The following is a 15,806-nucleotide window of genomic DNA, read 5'->3' on the forward strand; positions in this document are numbered from 1 at the left end:
CACTATGAACTGAACATAAGTCAGTGGAAGGGAGGACAGTAACAGGAGACACTATGAGCTGAACATAACAGTATGTCAGTAGAAGGGAGGACAGTAGCAGGAGACACTATGAGCTGAACATAACAGTCAGTGGAAGGGAGGACAGTAGCAGGAGACACTATGAGCTGAACATAACAGTATGTCAGTAGAAGGGAGGACAGTAGCAGGAGACACTATGAGCTGAACATAACAGTCAGTGGAAGGGAGGACAGTAACAGGAGACACTATGAGCTGAACATAACAGTATGTCAGTAGAAGGGAGGACAGTAGCAGGAGACACTATGAGCTGAACATAACAGTCAGTGGAAGGGAGGACAGTAACAGGAGACACTATGAGCTGAACATAACAGTATGTCAGTAGAAGGGAGGACAGTAGCAGGAGACACTATGAGCTGAACATAACAGTCAGTGGAAGGGAGGACAGTAACAGGAGACACTATGAGCTGAACATAACAGGAGACACTATGAGCTGAACATAACAGGAGACACTATGAGCTGAACATAACAGGAGACACTATGAGCTGAACATAACAGTCAGTAGAAGGGAGGACAGTAACAGGAGACACTATGAGCTGAACATAACAGGAGACACTATGAGCTGAACATAACAGGAAACACTATGAGCTGAACATAACAGGAGACACTATGAGCTGAACATAACAGGAGACACTATGAGCTGAACATAACAGGAGACACTATGAGCTGAACATAACAGGAGACACTATGAGCTGAACATAACAGTCAGTAGAAGGGAGGACAGTAACAGGAGACACTATGAGCTGAACATAACAGGAGACACTATGAGCTGAACATAACAGGAAACACTATGAGCTGAACATAACAGGAGACACTATGAGCTGAACATAACAGGAGACACTATGAGCTGAACATAACAGGAGACACTATGAGCTGAACATAACAGGAGACACTATGAGCTGAACATAACAGGAGACACTATGAGCTGAACATAACAGCCAGTAGAAGGGAGGACAGTAACAGGAGACACTATGAGCTGAACATAAGTCAGTGGAAGGGAGGACAGTAGCAGGAGACACTATGAGCTGAACATAACAGGAGACACTATGAGCTGAACATAACAGTCAGTAGAAGGGTGGACAGTATAACAGGAGACACTATGAGCTGAACATAACAGTCAGTAGAAGGGAGGACAGTAACAGGAGACACTATGAGCTGAACATAACAGGAGACACTATGAGCTGAACATAACAGGAGACACTATGAGCTGAACATAACAGTCAGTAGAAGAGAGGACAGTAACAGGAGACACTATGAGCTGAACATAAGTCAGTGGAAGGGAGGACAGTAGCAGGAGACACTATGAGCTGAACATAACAGGAGACACTATGAGCTGAACATAACAGGAGACACTATGAGCTGAACATAACAGTCAGGAGAAGGGAGGACAGTAACAGGAGACACTATGAGCTGAACATAACAGTCAGTGGAAGGGAGGACAGTAACAGGAGACACTATGAGCTGAACATAACAGTCAGTAGAAGGGAGGACAGTAACAGGAGACACTATGAGCTGAACATAACAGTCAGTGGAAGGGAGGACAGTATGAGCTGAACATAACAGGAGACACTATGAGCTGAACATAACAGTCAGTGGAAGGGAGGACAGTAACAGGAGACACTATGAGCTGAACATAACAGTCAGTAGAAGGGAGGACAGTAACAGGAGACACTATGAGCTGAACATAACAGTCAGTGGAAGGGAGGACAGTAACAGGAGACACTATGAGCTGAACATAACAGTCAGTGGAAGGGAGGACAGTAACAGGAGACACTATGAGCTGAACATAACAGGAGACACTATGAGCTGAACATAACAGGAGACACTATGAGCTGAACATAACAGGAGACACTATGAGCTGAACATAACAGGAGACACTATGAGCTGAACATAACAGGAGACACTATGAGCTGAACATAACAGTCAGTGGAAGGGAGGACAGTAACAGGAGACACTATGAGCTGAACATAACAGGAGACACTATGAGCTGAACATAACAGGAGACACTATGAGCTGAACATAACAGTCAGTGGAAGGGAGGACAGTAACAGGAGACACTATGAGCTGAACATAACAGTCAGTGGAAGGGAGGACAGTAACAGGAGACACTATGAGCTGAACATAACAGGAGACACTATGAGCTGAACATAACAGGAGACACTATGAGCTGAACATAACAGGAGACACTATGAGCTGAACATAACAGGAGACACTATGAGCTGAACATAACAGGAGACACTATGAGCTGAACATAACAGGAGACACTATGAGCTGAACATAACAGTCAGTGGAAGAGAGGACAGTAACAGGAGACACTATGAGCTGAACATAACAGGAGACACTATGAGCTGAACATAACAGGAGACACTATGAGCTGAACATAACAGGAGACACTATGAGCTGAACATAACAGGAGACACTATGAGCTGAACATAACAGGAGACACTATGAGCTGAACATAACAGGAGACACTATGAGCTGAACATAACAGGAGACACTATGAGCTGAACATAACAGGAGACACTATGAGCTGAACATAACAGGAGACACTATGAGCTGAACATAACAGGAGACACTATGAGCTGAACATAACAGGAGACACTATGAGCTGAACATAACAGGAGACACTATGAGCTGAACATAACAGGAGACACTATGAGCTGAACATAAGTCAGTGGAAGGGAGGACAGTAACAGGAGACACTATGAGCTGAACATAACAGGAGACACTATGAGCTGAACATAACAGGAGACACTATGAGCTGAACATAACAGGAGACACTATGAGCTGAACATAAGTCAGTGGAAGGGAGGACAGTAACAGGAGACACTATGAGCTGAACATAACAGTCAGTGGAAGGGAGGACAGTAACAGGAGACACTATGAGCTGAACATAACAGTCAGTAGAAGGGAGGACAGTAACAGGAGACACTATGAGCTGAACATAACAGTCAGTGAAGGGAGGACAGTAACAGGAGACACTATGAGCTGAACATAACAGTCAGTGGAAGGGAGGACAGTAACAGGAGACACTATGAGCTGAACATAACAGTCAGTGGAAGGGAGGACAGTAACAGGAGACACTATGAGCTGAACATAACAGTATGTCATTGTAAATAAGAATTTGTTCTTAACTGACATGCCTAGTTAAATAAAAGTTCAATTTTTAAAAATGGTCACTTTACCCCTACTTACATGATTAAATTACCTCAACTAACCTGTACCCAACACACATTGACAGTCTCCACATTGACTGTACCGGTACCCCTGTATACAGTCTCCACATTGACTCGGTACCGGTACCCCTGTATATAGTCTCCACATTGACTCGGGTACCGGTACCCCTGTATATAGTCTCCACATTGACTGATGACTCCCTGGTATAGTCTCCGTCCTCCACATTGACTCGGTATATATAGTCTCCACATTGACTGACCACATTGACTCGGTACCGGTACCCCTGTATATAGTCTCCACATTGACTCTGTACCGGTACCCCTGTATATAGTCTCCACATTGACTCGGTACCCCTGTATATAGTCTCCACATTGACTCGGTACCGGTACCCCTGTATATAGTCTCCACATTGACTCGGTACCGGTACCCCTGTATATAGTCTCCACATTGACTCGGTACCTACCCCTGTATATAGTCTCCACATTGACTCGGTACCGGTACCCTGTATATAGTCTCCACATTGACTGGTACCGGTACCCTGTATATAGTCTCCACATTGACTACCTCGGTACCGGTACCCCTGTATACAGCCGCATTATTATTTTATTGTGTTCATTTTTATTCAATGTTTTTGTTTAGTTAGTAAATATTTTCTTAACCAACAATGCAGTTTAAGAAATGGAGTTAAGGGCTTGTAGTAAGCATTTCACGTTTCGGTCTACACCTGTTGTACTCAGCACATGTGACAAATAACATTCGATGTGATCTTATGAACTTGACGTTGTTGCTCATTGGTCCATTTACCTGGAAGTGCCCTCATATAGCATACTCTGTCACACATTCCAAGCTGTTGTTTTACATGCTGTAGCTGCACACATTCCAGTAGAAATGCAGTTAAGAGGCGTGTGTGTCCAGTGTGTGTGTGGACCCGAGTGCTGTCCTCCAGAAGCTCCTCCCAGCGTTCGTAAAGACTCCTGGTCCAGTTACATGGAAGTGCCCTCATATAGCATACTCTGTCATCTTTCATTCTTTCCCTCGTTCTCTGTGTGTGTAAGCGTTATGTTTATAAAGACAGAAAAAGATACTGATGGTTTCACTCAGGTCCTCCAGGTCCCAGTCTATGGCTCTGAGACAGTTCCTCAGTTCATTGGTGCTCCAGTCCAGCTCATCTTTGCTCACCTGCACAACAAACAAAACATTTAGGCCTGTCAAACATGAGACTGAACACAGTGAAAAGACAATGTTCACCTGTACATTATAGATAGAGCACAGTTACAGATAACAGTAACACTACATATCAGGTAGGTAGGGACTGAACAGGCTACACTAGTAAGTCAGAGATTGATGATGACAAGCTGCTGTTATACACGCTGTGGTCGCACACATTCCGGTAGAAATGCAGTTAAGAGGTGTGTGTGTCCAGTGTGTGTGTGTATGTGTGTACCTGAGTGCCCTCCTCCAGAAGCTCCTCCCAGCGTTCGTAAAGGCTCCTGGCACGAGACAACGCCTTCTGGACCTCCCTGAGACAACACACACCGGTTAGATCAGGCTTTATCACAACCGGACGTGATTGGGAGTCCCATAGTGTGGGACACAAGTGGCCCAGCGTCGTCTGGGTTTGGCCGGTGTAGGCCGTCATTGTAAATAATAACTTGTTCTTTAACTGACTTGCCTAGTTAAATAAAAGGTTAAATAAATACATATAAAAACATCAGGGCTCTCCAACCCTGTTCCTGGAGATACCCTCCTGTAGGTTTCTACTCCAACCCTGTTCCTGGAGAGCTACCCTCCTGTAGGTTTCTACCCTCCAACCCTGTTCCTGGAGAGATACCCTCCTGTAGGTTTCTACTCCAACCCTGTTCCTGGAGAGATACCCTCCTGTAGGTTTCCACTCCAACCCTGTTCCTGGAGAGATACCCTCCTGTAGGTTTCTACTCCAACCCTGTTCCTGGAGAGATACCCTCCTGTAGGTTTCTACTCCAACCCTGTTCCTGGAGAGATACCCTCCTGTAGGTTTCCACTCCAACCCTGTTCCTGGAGAGATACCCTCCTGTAGGTTTCTACTCCAACCCTGTTCCTGGAGAGCTACCCTCCTGTATGTTTCCACTCCAACCCTGTTCCTGGAGAGCTACCCTCCTGTAGGTTTCTACTCCAACCCTGTTCCTGGAGAGCTACCCTCCTGTAGGTTTCCACTCCAACCCTGTTCCTGGAGAGCTACCCTCCTGTAGGTTTCTACTCCAACCCTGTTCCTGGAGAGCTACCCTCCTGTAGGTTTCTACTCCAACCCTGTTCCTGGAGAGCTACCCTCCTGTAGGTTTCTACTCCAACCCTGTTCCTGGAGAGCTACCCTCCTGTAGGTTTCCACTCCAACCCTGTTCCTGGAGAGCTACCCTCCTGTAGGTTTCCACTCCAACCCTGTTCCTGGAGAGCTACCCTCCTGTAGGTTTCCACTCCAACCCTGTTCCTGGAGAGCTACCCTCCTGTAGGTTCACTCCAACCCTGTTCCTGGAGAGCTACCCTCCTGTAGGTTTCTACTCCAACCCTGTTCCTGGAGAGCTACCCTCCTGTAGGTTTCCACTCCAACCCTGTTCCTGGAGAGCTACCCTCCTGTAGGTTTCTACTCCAACCCTGTTCCTGGAGAGCTACCCTCCTGTAGGTTTCTACTCCAACCCTGTTCCTGGAGAGCTACCCTCCTGTAGGTTTCTACTCCAACCCTGTTCCTGGAGAGCTACCCTCCTGTAGGTTTCTACTCCAACCCTGTTCCTGGAGAGATACCCTCCTGTAGGTTTCTACTCCAACCCTGTTCCTGGAGAGCTACCCTCCTGTAGGTTTCTACTCCAACCCTGTTCCTGGAGAGCTACCCTCCTGTAGGTTTTACCTCCAACCCTGTTCCTGGAGAGCTAACCTCCTGTAGGTTTCTACTCTAACCCTGTTCCTGGAGAGCTACCCTCCTGTAGGTTCACTCCAACCCTGTTCCTGGAGAGCTACCCTCCTGTAGGTTTTCACTTGAATCCCAGTTGTAACTAACCTGATTCATCTTATAAACCAGCTAATTATTATAATGAGGTGTGCTAGATTAGGCTTGGAATGATCATTTACAGGATGGTAGCACTACAGGAACAGAGTTGGAGAGCCCTGGGTTAGACACACATCATAAAAATACACATCACACACTTAACAATACCTTTCCTGCATTTCCCTGACACACACTTTAAACAAGTCCTTGTCAAAGAGACAGTGAAAAATGCTAGGTTATATTTAACGATGTCAACTACAACAATGTAGCAACCGCTCCCTGTCCGAGTCTTTTATACCGACAGGTTAAGCAGACCACCATAGTCTCTGTGCCCAAGAGCACTAAGGTAACCTGCCTAAATGACTACCGCCCCGTAGCGCTCACGCCTGTAGTCATGAAGTGCTTTGAAAGGCTGGTCATGGCTCACATCAACACCATTATCCCAGAAACACTAGAACCATTACAATAAGCATACCGCCCCAACAGATCCACAGATGATGCAATCTCTACTGCACTCCACACTGCCCTTTCCCACCTGGACAAAAGGAACACCTATGTGAGAATGCTGTTCATTGACTACAGCTCAGCGTTCAACACCATAGTGCCCTCAAAGCTCATCAATAAACTAAAGACCCTGGAATTAAACACCTCCCTCTGCAACTGAATCCTGGACTTCCTGACGGGCCGGCCACAGGTGGTATGGGTAGGTAACAACAAATCCGCCACGCTGATCCTCAACACGGGGCATCTCAGGGGTGCGTGCTCAGTCCCCTCCTGTACTCCCTGTTCACTCATGACTGCACAGCCAGGCAGACGCCAACACCATCATTAAGTTTGCCGATGACACAACAGTGGTAGGCCTGATCGCCGACAACGATGAGACAGCCTATAGGGAGTAGGTAAGAGTAGGTAAGAGACCTGGCCGTGTGGCGACAGGACAACAACCTCTCCCTCAACGTGATCAAGACAAAGGAGATCATTGTGGACTACAGGAAAAAGAGGACCGAGCACGCCCCCATTCTCATCGATGGGGCTGTAATGGAGCAGGTTGAGCGCTTCAATTCCTTGGTGTCCACATCACCAACAAACTAACATGGTCTTAGCACACCAAGTCTAGGTCCAAGAGGCTTCTAAACAGCTTCTACCCCCAAGCCATAAGACTCCTGAATATCTAGTCAAATGGCTACCCAGACTATTTGCACCCCCCACTTTTTACACAGCTGCTACTCTCTGTTGTTATCATCTACGCATAGTCACTTGAAAAACTGTACCTACATGTACATATTACCTCAACTAAACGGTGCTCCCGCACATTGTACCAGTAACCCCCTGTGTATAGTCTCGTTGATGTTATTTTACTGCTGTTCTTTAATTACTTGTTACTTTTATTTCTTACTCTTACTGGTATTTTTGTTAACTGCATTGTTGGTTAGGGCCTGATAAGTAAGCATTTCACTGTAAGGTCTACCTACACCTGTTGTATTCGGCGCATGTGACTAATACAATTTGATTTGATACTGCAATGTATCTACTCACTGATCCCACGTTTAGCTATGATGTTGATGATACAAATGTCGCAAGCTGGCGAAGTTGCATGCCCTCTACTCCAGGCACAACACAACAATCTCCCTCTCTCTCACACACAAATACACGTGCCATAAAAGCTTCTAATAAGGCATGTAACGTTAGCCTACATTTCTAGGTAACGCGGAGATGTAACGCCCTATCTTGACCCAACAAATCTGTGTGGACACTCCACACATCCCTGTCAATTTCACAACACTCCGTCAACTGCCCCGTTGCAATAGACCCAAACTCGCCACCCAACTTTCAATGAATCATTTTTGACACGAAGACTAGATTTCAACGACACGCCAACGCGAAGTCGCTACCTTAATGTCAACATAAACCCGCACGTTGATTGCTAATCTAGCCTGTAGCATTAGCTAGCAAATTAGCTTGCCACAAACAGATTGATAACTTCTAAACGCCACGTTATCAAACGAAACTACCCCAAACGTCATACACATCCAACTTGTCCTGTAAGTAAACGGTGGAGAAGTTGGTTGACAGTTTATTTAGAAACCCTTCCTTACCCCTTGACTACGAAGAACGGATCTTCCAGCGACATATTGGACACTTCAACGCCAGACCTGACGCATGCGCGCTGGGGGCCCGAAGCAGGACGCCAGCACAATGCACCGAGCGCCTCTCCGGAGCTCCGCTGTCATGTGGCCATGGACTGTCATTTGGTACTGTGTCAAAGCTAGACAGTCAGAATTGTACATATCTGCTTTTGTAATGATATAACAGAGATGTAAATGCATGTTATATATTCATTCAGAATAGAATAGAACAGCAGGACTTCTTGGTTAAGTGCTCTTAAATCCAGGCATCCCCTGAATAAGGGATGCCTGCCCTTTACAGTTGCATACACCTGCTCCAAAAAGGGGAGCACGGTACTGTAGTATTTATACATATTGAACAACACAGCAATATTAAATGTATAATCACAAGATCAGAGAAACATTAGCTTGTCATTCATGCATGCCCTGCTCTATGCTAGTCCACCTCATCATATAGAAGTAACAATTGCTTTATGAGGAAACACATTCTTTCAGGAATAGTGTTTTTTTTCACCTTTATTTAACCAGGTAGGCAAGTTGAGAACAAGTTCTCATTTACAATTGCGACCTGGCCAAGATAAAGCAAAGCAGTTCGACACATACAACAACACATAGTTACACATGGAGTAAAACAAACATACAGTCAATAATACAGTAGAAAAATAAGTCTATATACAATGTGAGCAAATGAGGTGAGGTAAGGGAGGTAAAGGCAAAAAAAGGCCATGGTGGCGAAGTAAATACAATATAGCAAGTAAAACACTGGAATGGTTGATTTGCAGTGGAAGAATGTGCAAAGTAGAGATAGAAATAATGGGGTGCAAAGGAGCAAAATAAATAAATACAGTAGGGAGAGTGGTAGATGTTTGGGCTAAAGTATAGATGGGCTATGTACAGGAGCAGTAAACTGTGAGCTGTTCTGACAGCTGGTGCTTAAAGCTAGTGAGGGAGATAAGTGTTTCCAGTTTCAGAGATTTTTGTAGTTCGTTCCAGTCATTGGCAGTAGAGAACTTGAAGGAGAGGCGGCCAAATGAAGAATTGGTTTTGGGGGTGACCAGAGAGATATACTGTACCTACTGGAGCGCTTGCTACAGGTGGGTGCTGCTATGGTGACCAGCGAGCTGAGAGAAGGTGGGGCTTTACCTAGCAGGGTCTTGTAGATAACCTGGAGCCAGTGGGTTTGGCGATGAGTATGAAGCGAGGGCCAGCCAACGAGAGCGTACAGGTCGCAGTGGTGGGTAGTATATGGGGCTTTGGTGACATAACGTATGGCACTGTGATAGACTGCATCCAATTTATTGAGCAGGGTATTGGAGGCTATTTTGTAAATGACATCGCCGAAGTCAAGGATTGGTAGGATAGTCAGTTTTACAAGGGTATGTTTGGCAGCATGAGTGAAGGATGCTTTGTTGCGAAATAGGAAGCCAATTCTAGATTTAACTTCGGATTGAAGATGTTTGATATGAGTCATATTCTAAGTCAGAGCCGTCCAGAGTAGTGATGGACGAGCAGGCAGGTGCAGGCAGCGATCGGTTGAAGAGCATGCATTTAGTTTTACTTGTATTTAAGAGCAATTGGAGGCCACGGAAGGAGAGTTGTATGGCATTGAAGCTCATCTGGAGGGTTGTTAACACAGTGTCCAAAGAAGGGCCAGAAGTATACAGAATGGTGTCGTCTGCGTAGAAGTGGATCAGAGACTCACCAGCAGCAAGAGCGACATCATTGATGTATACAGAGAAGAGATTCAGTCCAAGAATTTAACCCTGTGGTATCCTATCACTAACATACTTTTATCTCATTTAAAGGCCCAGTGCAGTCAAAAACGTGATTTTACTGTGTTTTATATATATTTTCGCAATATGTGGTAATACTGTCATAATTGTGATTATTCCCTTTTAGAGTAAGAGCTGTTTGAAAAGACTGCCTGAAATGTCAGCCTGTTTATGTGGGATGGAGTTATGGCCTGGATGGTGACATCACCATGCGGTAAATTAGTTAATAGACCAATAACAAACAGTTCCAAAATTCTCTGCCAATAACAGCTACTTTTCAGTTCCCCCTTCTCCACTCAAACCACTCCCAGACAGTCCGACTAAAATTCTTGCTTGAGAAATTGATATTTTCTAAGAAGCTATTTTTGTTTGTTTTTGACCATTTTAATTGAAAATATACCCAGAGATGATTTGATATTGAGATAAAAACAGCTGCATTGTACCTTTAATGAAATGAAAGTAAATTGCATTGCTGACAGGAGGGACATTGTGTAAGAATTGGCCAATGAGAGACTTGTCTATGAAAGAGCCAAGTTCTCTGACTGAGCCTAAATGTGTTGAGTCCAACAACACTTCCCCCACATAAAATCGTTCCAACTCTTTCTCTCTCTCAATTTAATTCAAAGGGCTTTTTTGAGCATAGGAAACATATGTTGACATTGCCAAAGCAAGTGAAATAGATCAAACAAAATAGAAATAAACAATCAGAAATTAACAGTAAACCTTACACTCACGAAAGTCTCAAAGGAATATGTCTATGCACAGTGTTGTAATGATGTACAAATAGTTAGAGTACAAAAGGAAAAATAAATAAACATAAATATGGGTTGATTTTACAATGGTGTATGTTCTTCACTGGTTGCCCTTTTTCTTGTGGCAACAGGTCACAAATATTGCTGCTGTGGTGGCACGCTGTGGTATTTCACCTAATAGCAGTGGGAGTTTATCAAAATTTGATTTGTTTTTTCAAATTCTTTGTGGGTCTTTGTAATCTGAGGAAAATATGTTACTCTAATATGGTCATTCATTTGCCGTATGGTCACACATATGATCATACATCTCTCTCTCTCTCTCTCTCTCTCTCTCTCTCTCTCTCTCTCCCCCTCAGGGTCTGTCTCTCATACCCTCTGTTCCGTCTCCTCCCCTTCCCCTTTGCCCTCTGTTCTGACTCCTCCCCTTCCCCTTTGCCCTGCCCATTATATTTTCTCTTCCTCTCCCACACCCCGTTCCCTCCTTTCTGTCTCTGTCCTGTTTCCTCTCTTTCTCCCCCCTCCTCCACTTTCCTCTCCCGTTTACACTGTGAAAATTCACAGATCTCAAGCGTCACACACGCGCACACACATTGCACGTCAAACATAAGCCATCACTCACTCAGTGGATGGAATGCACTAAGGCCGGAAAACGATAAATGTATGTGTCTCAAATTGCGCCCTATTCCCTATATAGTGCACTACTTTGATCAGGACCTATAGTAGTGCACTTTAGGGAATAGGGTGCCATTCACAACGCACACATAGCAGACTATTTTTACATGCAGTGAGATGGAAATCTTGACAGTTAAATTGTTATTCCGACAAATGTTTATTCTTAGTCTTCTGGGCTGGCACCTTGCTGGATCCAAGTCCACTAGACACACAAACACACACACACACTTCTGGGCTGGCACCTTGCTGGATCCAAGTCCACTAGACACACAAACACACACACACACGCACACACACACTTCTGGGCTGGCACCTTGCTGGATCCAAGTCCACTAGACACACAAACACACACACACACACACACACACACACACACACACACACACACACACACACACACACACACACACACACACACACACACACACACACACACACACACACACACACACACACACACACACACACACACACACACACACACACACACACACACACACACACACACACACACACACACACTTCTGGGCTGGTACCTTGCTGGATCCAAGTCCAATGGAGAAATCATCACTTTACATGAACACTGACTGATTCACTGGATGATCAAGATGTTTTGTTTTGGGGAATGACAAGTTAGAACAGACTATGTCTATAATATATTATTACACATCTATAGGCCTACCTACAATCAAAGGTGGGGGGAACCCAAACTAGGTCTGGGAGTGAAATCATTCTAACATGTGAAATTAGCTTTTTCAGGTGCATTCAATGATTTTACTAGGCTACATTGGTGGATTCCCAGAGTTACTTTTTTCGATTTCCACCTCGGAGTATAATAGAATGTGTAATGCCATAGAGATGTGTAATTCTATTAAGTGTACAGTGAATCATTTCACGGTTCAGAAGGGCACGAGACTGTCCCACACAGCACGCATTAACACTTGAATCAAATTAGAAGAATGAAAGCAATAGGCGAACAAAGGAACAGTCACACAGACAGTCAACAGTCAGAGAACAAATAATAGATTGGAGTTTACTGAGTCGCAGATTTCCCCCGAGTTCTATTTATAGACGTTATGACCTCTTATCGCAGCTCTAGAAACTAGACTGACAGCTGCTGTTTAACCTCAATCGTGCCTCTTCCTAGTAAACCAAGCACATCTGCAAGCAACCAGGCCCAACGCGCAGGGTACTGGCACTGTGCTCTTGTACCGGTGACAATTCCATATTTGGAAGCTGTGGCGATGACGATACGGCTGCGATGCTGCCGCTGTGCGTTGATGAACGCTGGGGCTTAGATGGGGGAAGTGCCGCTGTGCGCTGCGGTTACGTGGCTGCGCGTTCACGTCATGGCTTTTCCACTGCGCGCCCCTGGGGAACTCACAGCCAGGGCGGATGGGCCATATATGGATGTTTGAGTGTGACGTTGATAGAAAAAAAATATAGAGAGGGAGAGAAAAAAAACCCAGAAACTCCCTGGAAACACTGAGACAGCTACATATTTTACCACCCACAGACTTCTGAGAATTATAGTGTAACTGAACATTGATACATATTGCAGGGATTGATAGAAAAACAACAACACTATAATAGTCCTCTAAAAGGGAACAGAGCAATATGGTTGGAATATTAGGGACATTTGATGTTGTTGTTTTCTACTGTAGGATCACTATCTGTTTTTATGTTGCTCTGACAACAATTAATGACGTCTATTCAATTATATTATATTATATTTTATGTCAGCTTCATATAAATTGACTATAATAAAATCGTATTATATATGAATAGACAGGTTATATGTTATTTACTTTGATTTTGAGATGCTGAAGTCTCAAGCAGCATATTGGTGATGACATAGGCTAGCTGTGTTTCCAACAACACAGGTAGTCTGTTATGTTATTATTACAATTAATTTACTAGAATAACATCTTATTATTTTTATTGAGTTTATTCAAATCCCAAACAGCATATTGATCTCTGCGTTTCCAACAACACGCGTAAAACATCGAATCAAATGTTATTTGTCACATGCGCCGAATAGAACAGGTGTAGACTGCACCGTGAAACGCTTACTTATAACCGGTTGCTACAATAGGAGGTCGTCTAGGTTACATACATGTAATGCTGTAAGGTAGACAGCCATACGGTATCTACTGCAGGAAACTAAGCTTGAGCAGGAAGGTCTGGGCAGGGCGTGTTTATCCTGTCACCAAGGAGGAATGAAGCAGCTCGAGGCTCATTACGTCAGAGTGGAAATATAACACCGCCCTGTTACTCTGGACTTCTCATTATCTTGTTGTACACCAGCTGGTGACAGTTGTAAACTAAGGAAGAACTCAACACACAATAGTATCGAATAGTATTCTAAAGCTTGACGCTCTAAGTTATTGTTCCAACCGTCAACCGAACAGTGCGTAATTGACGGTTATCTACCAAGAAGAGGAACTATGGACGTGAGCGCTGAAGCCAAACGGATCATGGCAGTGTCCATTAGTAAACTGTACGCCTCCCGAGCACAGCGAGGAGGTATGAGGCTACACCGGAGCCTGCTGCTCTCCGTGGTCATGCGTTCCGCCCGGGACCTGTACCACTCCGCCTGCCTGGCCAAGGAGAGAGAGGAGCTGGGAACCGCACACTTGGTCCCGGTCACACCAGAGGTTGCGATGGATACTACTGCCAGTGGGGAACAAGTCGATGTGGAGGTGTCGCAGTTCGAGCCAGAGCCTGAGTCGCCGCTGACCCCAACTATCCAGGAGCCCATGTCTAGTGACTCTGAGGCCACTCAGGGCGCATGCAAGACCAGGACATTTATTGGGAAGGAGACGGTAGAGGACAAAGAGAACCGGAGCCCTGTGAGCCCAGACAGGCATTCCAGGAAACGCCGGGGGAAGGCGTCCGTCGCGCCGGATTTCCTCCCCAGCAAGAGAGCGAGACTTTCACTGGAGCTGGGGGAGGAGAGGGTGCTTAGAACCGGCGGAAGGAACTGCTGCCGCGCCGGGGACGTTTTCACCACCCTGTCCCTAAACTCAAACCGGGCCATTGCGGCATTCTGAACTGTGAAAACGGCTCTGAATGGAGCTTTGTTGTTGGTAGGCTATGCTCGAACTGATCTTAACCTCCGGTAACCGGTGGAGATGCCAGTTTAAATCCAGGTTTAAATGACGGGTCAGTAGGAAGTTGACCTACATTGGCGAGCCCGCGGGACAATGGGATTATTCGGGCCAGGGTGCGATATCTCCGCCCTCACGGGGACCAGGTTAGAACTGGGTCTCAGCCGTGTCTCGACGAGAACAAGAGAAAGAAGAAACAGAGAGAGAACAAGAGCAACTCACAAACTAGAACGAGACCAGACTCGAACAGACCTCAGTGACTGTGTTTGGAAAGTTTGAGGAAGTGGTGAAACTCAGAGACAGAAAAAGTGTTTCAGTGGAAAAGTTCCAGGGCAGTTCGTTCCTGACGCATAGCTCGTGGAGGGATGACTCATAAAGCACGAGAGGGATGACTCATAAAACACCAAACGGATAACAGATGATTAAAGTTGACGTGTCAACGGTCAACACACAGAGACACACCAGGAAATAACCCACTCTGCTGGGTAAAACTATAAAAACAACAGGGGAGGGCACACAGTCACCCACTGGACTTTGATCAATGACTATGAATGGGACTGTGCTAGAGACTGTACTGAAATGGTGCTCAGCAAACAGTGTCAAATGATATACATAACATATAAACAATGTTCAGTAGTAACACCAGTCTCACCTGTTCAATATGCTGCACTGACAAAGCAAATGTGATAATAACTACAGAGAAGTAGCCTACGTGAAATGTTGTATGAACTGTGAAATAAGCTATTTTATATAAAGATTGTTATTTTATTTTTACTATGACCTCAAATTTATATCAGAGTTGTAATAAACATTCTAAAACTGTATTTAGTTGTTGATCTGGTTTTCTATTTCTCTCTCACCTAATAGTAGTGAAAAGCTTGCACACACACGTCTCATTTATCTGGGGCAAATAGAGATAGCTGATAGACAACACAGAACCACACAGACATTTCCCAATATGTGGTCCAGGTCCGCATAAGGCAATACTCCTCAGGCTCAAATGGTTATAATAAGAGTAAGTAGAGCCGCTGTCACGCACGCACGCACGCACGCACGCACGCACGCACGCACGCACGCACGCACGCACACACACACACACACACACA

At 45.0% G+C, this 15,806-nt stretch overlaps 1 protein-coding gene and 1 pseudogene across 1 annotated transcript; one reads left to right on the forward strand and one right to left on the reverse strand.

Annotated features, from left to right (window-relative positions):
* Positions 1 to 8,498, reverse strand: part of LOC124018629 — a 32,656-nt pseudogene extending 24,158 nt beyond the window's left edge.
* A 5,376-nt stretch (positions 8,499 to 13,874) lies between these two features.
* Positions 13,875 to 15,524, forward strand: LOC124018630 (immediate early response gene 2 protein-like). Its single transcript, XM_046333968.1, has one exon. The coding sequence runs from the start codon at positions 14,038 to 14,040 to the stop codon at positions 14,641 to 14,643; it is 606 nt and encodes a 201-aa protein (XP_046189924.1). The 5' UTR covers positions 13,875 to 14,037; the 3' UTR covers positions 14,644 to 15,524.
* The last annotated feature ends 282 nt before the right edge of the window (positions 15,525 to 15,806 follow it).

Source organism: Oncorhynchus gorbuscha, unplaced genomic scaffold (assembly GCF_021184085.1).
Source record: "Oncorhynchus gorbuscha isolate QuinsamMale2020 ecotype Even-year unplaced genomic scaffold, OgorEven_v1.0 Un_scaffold_552, whole genome shotgun sequence".
Taxonomy (NCBI): domain Eukaryota; kingdom Metazoa; phylum Chordata; class Actinopteri; order Salmoniformes; family Salmonidae; genus Oncorhynchus; species Oncorhynchus gorbuscha.

Excerpts from the sequence above, each read along its gene's own strand:
- LOC124018630 (XM_046333968.1), top strand. The coding sequence starts at position 14,038 with ATGGACGTGAGCGCTGAAGCCAAACGGATCATGGCAGTGTCCATTAGT.